This window comes from Nestor notabilis, unplaced genomic scaffold, assembly GCF_000696875.1.
Source record: "Nestor notabilis isolate BGI_N333 unplaced genomic scaffold, ASM69687v1 scaffold14036, whole genome shotgun sequence".
Classification (NCBI taxonomy): domain Eukaryota; kingdom Metazoa; phylum Chordata; class Aves; order Psittaciformes; family Psittacidae; genus Nestor; species Nestor notabilis.
Genome location: NW_009931564.1, coordinates 15,777 through 24,440, shown reverse-complemented (window position 1 = coordinate 24,440; position 8,664 = coordinate 15,777). Strand labels below are relative to the sequence as shown.

General features: G+C 39.3%; 1 protein-coding gene across 1 annotated transcript in view; it reads left to right on the top strand.

Annotated features, from left to right (window-relative positions):
* The window catches only part of DDX60 (DEAD (Asp-Glu-Ala-Asp) box polypeptide 60), a 41,073-nt gene that overhangs the window by 22,468 nt on the left and 9,941 nt on the right, over positions 1 to 8,664 (top strand). The window contains exons 24-28 of the mRNA XM_010015977.1: positions 507 to 634; positions 3,197 to 3,355; positions 4,555 to 4,699; positions 5,999 to 6,151; positions 7,543 to 7,647. Coding sequence (XP_010014279.1) covers positions 507 to 634; positions 3,197 to 3,355; positions 4,555 to 4,699; positions 5,999 to 6,151; positions 7,543 to 7,647 — 690 coding nt within the window. The remainder of the gene's footprint in view (positions 1 to 506; positions 635 to 3,196; positions 3,356 to 4,554; positions 4,700 to 5,998; positions 6,152 to 7,542; positions 7,648 to 8,664) is intronic.

Below are 8,664 nucleotides of genomic sequence, written 5' to 3'. Positions count from 1 at the left end.
TTTTTTGCTGCTCATTTGAAGCCTTCAGTGTAAACGCAGGCAGTATGTATGTTTCCATGTAAAAGATGAAAATTAAGCCAGTGAGTAAAAACTTGTCCTTGATTGGAGGTCACCTCTTCCTTTATCATAAAAAAAGAATATGAGGACATGGCGAATCAACAAGAAGAAGAAAATAAAGAGTATCTGGGAAAGACATAAAAAAAATCATGGAATATGACACTTAAATGTGAAAATAGACCACAATCACTATGTTAGTGATACTTTATGATTTACACTGTGATGGTAGCCATGAATGCTACAACATTTTGCATTCAGAGTTCTCACCAAAGTCAGTTGATAGCTTGCAGACTTCATAGTCTGTAAACTCTATGTGGCTATTCCAGTTCTGAATGACTGAAAAAAATTGAGCTGATAGAAGCTGACACAGGAAGATGGAGTCTTTGTGGTTTTTAGCCCACAGTCAGAAGTTTCTGCCACTAAAATCTCCACAATACTACTTTGGTCAGGTGAATGAGCTGCTGGAGCACCTTAAGCCAAAACCTCTGGATTGCTCAGAAGACAAAAAGTGGAGTCATTTTGCAAGCTTTGTTAGTAAGTTACATGAGATGGAGAAGTTGCCTGCTATATTTTTTATGTAAGTATTTACATTTCATGTATTATATGTGTATTGCCTATATTCAGAAAAATGGGTATTGGAGATAAACATTGATATAGCTTGGCATATGCCATTTATATGGTATTCGTTGCCTTTGCTTTAAAACTTACAAAATAAAGGCCTACAAGCTCTATCAACCCATGTATATTTATGGCACTAAAGGTTTTGCTGAAGTTAAAGCTGAGAGCATTTAATTGCTGTGTGGAAAGGGTAGAATCCATGCACAGATGTCTGAGAAAATTATAAGAACCTGAATCACACTGAAATGAGAATCAGATTCTTGGTTGCTTTGACCCAGTAAAACTTTTGGAAAACATATGCTGTTTACTTGGAGGTGCAAAGGAGTATCTAGGGGCAGGCTTGGTAGAGAAGAGGGTGGAATGAGGTTCTGTTAATGCGTGTGTTTGTTACATGGTGATGGTTCCATTGCATAGCCTCTACCAATCTCACTTTACACCCAGTGACATGCATCAGTCAGCCTTCTTTCCTTGTATGTGAGGCGTAACTGTAACATCAAACATGCACAGCTCTGAGCCTAGTGACAATACTGTTATTGTCAGTGATATTGCTAGTATTAGCAAAGTAGGCACATACCTCAATTCCAGACTTAATGAAACAAAGCTGCTTATCAGTAAACAGTTCTCTAGCACATATTTTCACTGTAATAATGCAGAGAAACAATCATGTACAAATGGAAAGCTTTCTTATTTTGGTATGAAGCTGTGCCCTTCCTTACATTGGACACTCAGGGTAGAATGCTCACTGCCATTCTAATTCTCATATGCTTGATGCTGGTAAAAAGGCATTTCTGAAAGAACTCTAGAAAGAAAAAAGCAAAAAGTGAATACGCATATTAATGGCCCATCTCAAATTACTCTAGTTCCTGGTAAAATATTTCTTATCTATTTCTCAGTGACAGCCTAGTTGTAAATTAATGTTATGGCTAATTTCAAGTTGAAACTGACAGTTCTCAAAAGGACTCTTAGGTATTTGCAATTCCTTTAATAAGGAATAATTTCAAGGCTGCTGTATGAACTGCAGCATCATTTTGGGGCACTCAATAGGAAGTGCCAAGATGCTTCTCCATAGGGGAAATGGACAAGTGCCTTCCTCTCATTTACCCTGGCATGATGGGTCCTTAGAAATTCTTGGTGACAAGAGATTGCGAGCAGAGTAAAAATATCCTAGACAGTTGATAAATGATCATGGTGAGGCAAGAACACATCCTAGACCAGTGAATACGCTGGCAGAACCTAGTGGTATCAAACTGGAGGGTAAGGTACGGAATCTGTTCTCTAAAGGTCTTTTAAGGCACAGGTGTAGTGTAACAGCACTTGACAGACCACCCAGTGTCTTTGTAGTTAGGCAAGGACAAGAATTAGACAGAAGTAAAGAGTAAGTAAAGAGAAGTAAAAAAACCCCAACCAAAAAAATCTCTCTAGTTAAATGTCCCAGTCCTAAGTAATTGTGATAAAGGTGATAAGTAGCTGTCACACGTAGCAGACGGTGACTGGGAGATTCATTGGTGCTGGTAAGCTTTTTCTCCCTAAGCTGTTGCTGATGAATGATCTTGCAAAGCAGTTATCCTATATGGTGATATGTTAACATGGAATTAGTGGAGACTCCTGAGAGAGCCGGTATCAGAGCTGTAGAAGCCAAACTGCGATCACAGCTATTGATGGTAAGGAAAAAACAGTAGTTAAGGGTTTGCTTATCTTTTCTTAGAGCCACCAAGGAAAAGAGCAGGTTGGCAGCACTTTAGTATTCTTTATGCCTGAATAAACTCAACAGTAGAAATTAATTAGAACATACAGGGGGGGGGGGGGGAAGAGTTTATGGCAAATGACTGTTCCTGAGTTCTGGCATCTGTGAAGATGAGAAAAATTGAAGTAAAGAGAGATTACCTCCTAGCCTTAAAATCTGTATTTGGTCTTTCTGGATGAAAGGATAAAGTCCTTCAATTTTTGTTCCTGCTCTTGGTGACTGCCAGATTTGAATGACTTGTGAATATTGTAATGGACTAGTACACCATATGTTGCCAACACCTTGTATGATGTTAGTTAACAGGACCTGCTGCTGCAATAAGAATAGAAAAATACTTTTTGAGGGTGAAGCTGGAGAAGTCTTCATCCCAGATAAACTCTGAACAGTCCAATCGTGAAAAAGCTGTGTAGAAGACCAGGACAGGCTGAGACTCATTCTCAGCTGGGTAATTGAGAAAAATTAAAATTCCTTAAGCTGCAGTTTGTTTAATCTGTATGTCCAAGTGTCCTGTTTAGGGAAAGGTAGAGTTAAGCATACTTTCTATAAATAATTTATTGGCAGAACCATTTTACATTTTACCACTCAGTTTTGGAATAACAGCAGTTTGAAAGTGAACGCAGCCTATGATTTGGACGTGGAATAGAATCTAATCATTAGAAGCATATCCTTAACTATTGTCGGATGATAAGGGTCACTGCATGCTGTTACAACAATATTGCATATAAATAAAAGCTGTATTAGAGTTCATCTAGCTGGTGTTTATTACTTGCTTTTAAGATTTAATGTGGATACAGTGGAAAGTGCAGCCAAGAACGCATTCCTTTATTTGCTGAGAAAACAAAGGTGTGCACAAGGCTCTAATGTTGAGAAGGAAAGAAACCGATTAAGGGCCGAACTAAGAAAAGTGGAAAAAATGGTGGGAAAATTCAACCCTGAGTAAGTATTGTAACTATGTATTATTAAAAACCTTACATATTATGATAGAGGGTCATTTTGCGATAACTTGTTTCTGGGGAATGTACCTCTCAGCAGCACATTCATCTAGCTTGCAGTGTAGCAGTCCCTGTTCTTTCTGCTCTAGCAACCCACACAGTAGGAGTTGCTGTGTGGCAGGTTTCGATCAGCAGTACCTAGTGTATTGTTAGGCACCAGGAAGATACCACTGTTACTGACATTGTGTTAGGTGCTGGCACTTCAGCATAAGAACCAAAGAGAGAGACCTGAGTATATGAGATATTTGCTACCGAGATATGAAGATACCAGAACGGCCCTTTCTCTTTTGTCATGGAGCTCTTAACCTGGTGCTGGGTCAGCCACTGTAGGAGAATATTTTCATAGTTCAGCCTCGCCATGGCTGGTTGAGGTGGTGGATCTCTTAAGTATGGCTTCATCTGACTGGTGAGATGTTCTTCAAGTATTTGTCAGCTTTTTGCTTGGACTGTACCATATTTGTTTCACCCTTAATGTTGAATTTTCTTGATTTTTGTGATCACAGAGTATCGATTTCTGTAAGCCATTTGGCAATGAAATATGGCTAATAGACTGTTAGGAACAGAAAGCATCATGATTTTGTCCTAATCGTAACAATTTACGGTATATTCTTTGGACATAATATCATGAAAGAATGAACTTAGCTGACTTTAATAAAACTTGAAAATCCAGTAGGAATTTAGACGCATATTTAAACATTGAAGTTGCTTGAAAATCTGCCTCTAAATAGTTTTCCCTCCCCTCTCTTCTTCAAGTGCTGTGCTAAATCCTTACAATCCATGTCATCATTGGCAGTAAATCCATTGCATTTCTTTTTCATGTTTAATTCTTCTAGTATGCAATTTTGTTAGCTTAATCTGCTGAGATGCTTAGCGTTGCTGTCTTCATCTTCCTTCATTTTTGTGTATCACTGTAACTTCTCCACTCTACGTCACCCAGAATTACTTGCTATTTTGCATAGAAGCCATGATAAAAAGAAGCTGTTACCATTATAAGTAAATTAACTGATTTAATTTAATGAAATCAGCAAACTATTTGAGGCTACAGTTTAAAAAGGAATGAGTCAGTACCAGAGAGTATTTTAAAATTGAGAAATGTATGTGAATTACAGGAAAAAAATATTTGTAATTGTATATTTTATACAGGGATACCAAAAAGGTGAGCCCCAGTAAAAGGGAAACCGCTGTGGTGCTTTTGACTAAAAAAACCCAGTTGGAAAAAAGACTTAAAGGGCTAACTGATATCCCTTCCTCGTGTACTTATGCTGATCCTAAAGCAGTGGATGAAGATGTAAGTAATTCACTGATGGTCATAATATGGTTATGGTTTTGTATGTCTGAAATGCATGAATTTGTGCACAAATACATAGGATTCATGTATGATGCAGTTGTACTTCCTAACAGTGTGTATTGAGTTCATTCTGAATGTTTCCATTTCCATTTTATTCAAGGTATCAGTCCTTAGATAACTTTATTTTTAAGATGTATGGATAAATTTCATTCTGCCACATGAAAAGAGGTTGACTTGTCCTTGTGCTGGGAGTCCTGGCATGGACACTGTAATGAATTGATTTACATGAACTATTAGCAATGCAGTTCTGTTACGTGTTGATTCAGATCTCAGACTCGTATTTTTCTGACTGAGCCATCAGGAGAGGCCATATGGCACCTTTGTTTAATTTTAGAAACATTTTTAAGCCCTTCATATCTCATAGAAATACTAATTAATAAATTATTTTAGGTTCTTAAAGTTCTAGTCCCCACAAAGCAAAATCTTCTGTGCTTTTCAATGTGTTTATGGCCCCTGAGGAAAGAAAAGATGAGAAAAGCTCTGGAACTCTGCAGATGTCCATCTGAAATATTAACGTGTATATTTGTATACAAATAATAAAGGAACAATTTGTGAAAGAGATTTGTATGATGTGGTTTCCAGCAGCAGTGGGTGACTGGGCCTTGATCCAGGAGATCCCTCTCAGGTCTAAACTTCCTGAAACATGACTGTGGTTCATATAGCTGTCTCTTCATGACTAGGGGTTTTTTAATAAAGAAACTAATTGTGATATATAGCTCTTAATTCAGAGAGAAAGTGCTCAAAATTCTGATGAAGGGTCTTGATAATGCTTTTGGCTCATTGTGGCATGTCTTGAAAGACAGGAAATTTCTGTGTATTGGAACTGAACTTGAAAATTCTTGTGATTCCTTATGCTGGGAACTTGGGTTTTCAGTGGCACTTTTGAACCACTGTTAGCCAGCATGGAAGGAACACTGCTTCCCACAGTTGCACATGGGTAAAGTAGCTTGGACTTTGGAACAGATGACACTTAGCTGTACAGTGAAGTTCAGAAAATCCTGGAAAAGCATAATTCAGCACTATTTCTGAGTCTGGGAAAGGGAAGCTTCTGACTGCATTGAGAGGTGAGATGTTGATACTGAGCAGGGATGACAAATAAGCAAAAGAGGATCAGATTCACGAAGCTACTTAGGAATTTGTTCTGCGATAGCTGTATTTCTCCAGTGCTCAGAACTTTATCAGAGAAGACTTTTTCATCAACACTTGGTTGTGGTTAAAACTTTTCTTTTTATTTTGTAGACTTTGAAGAAGATTTTTCATCGAATTAGGTTTGAGAGAAGAGGTTATCTGCAGCAAAGGTTGGCACTGAGGGGCATTGGGTATCATCACGCATCTATGACCAGCAAGGAAAGACAGGTAGTGGAGATGCTTTTCAGGATGGGCTATATCAAGGTTGGTAAATTGGGAACAGTTCTTTTAGCATGTTAGTTTCTCCGTGCACTTAATGAAAAAAATACAGTTTAGCTTTCACTAGTGGTAAAATATATTGCATTTACCTTGTCATGCTGATTTGAAAAGTGTTGACTTTTGTCAACAAGTGATGGCCACACTATTGCTGATACAGGCCAGGATGCTGTTGTCCTCCTTGGCTAGCTGGGCACAAGTTGGTTCATTGTTCAGCTGGCCACCAATCAGCACCCCCAGGTCCTTTTCCGACAAGCAGCTTTCCACCCACTCTTTTGTCACCGAGCCATTTTCCCAGACACTCTTCCCCAGCCTGTAGCATTCCATGGGCTTGTTGTGGCCCAAGTGCAGGACCTGGCACGTAGCGTTGTTGAACCTCATAAAACTGGCCTCAGCCCATTGATCCAGCCTGTCCGTATCCCTCTGCAGGGCCTTCCTACCCTCCAGCAGATCAACACTCCCACCCAACTCTGTGTCATCTGCAAATTCAGCTAGGGTGCATTTGATCCCCTCATCCAGATCATTGATAAAGGTATCAAAGAAAACTGGCCCCAGTACTGAGCTCTGAGGAACACCACTTGTGACTGGTCACTGACTGAATTTAACTTCATTTACCACCACTCTTTGGGCCCAGCCCAGATGGCCAGGACTGCTGAGAGGTGATGGCAGATGGCTCAGAGAGCACTTCCATCAGCTCCCTCAGTACCCATGGGTGGATCCCATCTGGCCCCATAGACAAGTGTGTCCAAGTGGTGTAACAGGTTGCTGACCACTTCCCTGCAGATTATAGGGGCTTTGTTCTGCTCGCCCTCCCTGTCTTCTAGCTCAGGGGGTTGGATACCCAGAGAACAACTGGTCTTACTATTAAAGGCTGAGGTGAAGAAGGCATTAAGTGTCTCAGCCTTTTCCTCTGTCACTGTGTTTTCCTCCTGTATCCAGTAAAGGATGGAGATTCTCCTTAGCCCTCCTTTTGTTGTTAATGTAGTTACAGAAACATTTTTTACTATCTTTTACTGCAGAAGCCAACTGAATGTGTTAAATGAACTCTATAGGACTGTAATATTTTGTACCATCTTCCTGAAATGTTTTAATTTCTGCTCAGTTTCAATATTTCAATTTGTCTTCCATGAAAGATGTGGTATAAACTTTCAGGATACGAAAGTTTGATATGCATACAGAATAGCTATATGAACTGTACTAAAGAGTCAAATTCATGTATGTTCATCACTGTGTTAAATTCATCAGATTAATGTTTAGCTATGTAAAAAATAATAGTAGAATTCCTGTTGATATAAATTGGATATCACAGGTAGTTTTGTTTTATATTTAAATGGATATTGCCATTTCTAATAGAATTACTCATGTGTGATATCTTACAGGTAGTCACAGCTACTTCGTCGCTTGCTCTAGGAATCCATATGCCATGTAAATCTGTTGTCTTTGCTGAAGATTCTGTATTTTTAGATGCCTTAAATTACAGACAGGTATGCAAATAGAACACCTACCTTTTATTACAGAACAGTATACATGTAGCTGCCACCACACACAAATTCGGAAAAAACATCTTTTACATATGCTTCTGGGTATGTTCTGAGTTGTAGCTGTTTGTTTTGGTGACTTTACTAATGTTTCAGAAATGCCAGCCCACAAATACTGGATGTAGTCGAAAGACCTATTTCAGCAATTTGCAGTTGCCTAGTGAATTAAAGGAGTTAGATTCAGCTTTCAGTTATGGGAGCCAGAAAGACAAAAGCTGTTTTGTTCTAGCCGGAGTTTTACAAATTGCATGAAAAATACACTATAAGAACATGCCGTGGGGATTTAATGAGGAAAAGAAAGATTGTTGACTGGATTAATTGAGGACATTTGAATTCTTTCTGACTTGGAAGTGGCACTCCACACAGTGCAGCACAGCAGTGTGTAGATGAGGTTGCATATGCAATAAAGCAGAATGGCTCCAGTCATGGCACAAGTTACTGGGTGGGCTGAGAGACTCTAACCTTAGTTCCCATTTCCTGCTCTTGTGCTACTTTTCAGCCCTGAAGTATCGCTAGTTATCGTTTGCCTCTGGTTCAGGTGGCCATATAGGCCAGATACAGCTGATGGCAGGTAGCTCTCAGAGTCAGTGTGAGTGAATCTGTGCAGTAGCCAGACCTAAATGCATCTCCTTCTGCTGCATATAAATGATATGACTCCAGCTTTGTAACATCATCTGGTACAAAGGGCAAGTCCCCACAATGGACCTGTGCAGTCCAGGCAAGGGAGTACTTTCTTAGGAAGCTCCTCTCTACTCCTTATTCGTATTCTCTGCTCTTTGTTCATACTGGGACTACCCTTTGCCCCACTTCTACCCAGAAATAATATGGAACTAAATGTAACTTGAAAACAAAGCTGGTGTGTAGGTACAAAGTTAAAACTTACCTTGGAGAAATATGAATATTAAAGGAACACGTGAGAGAATGTAAGTTTCTGGACCAGTGTTTAGGTCTTCTGTCAAATAT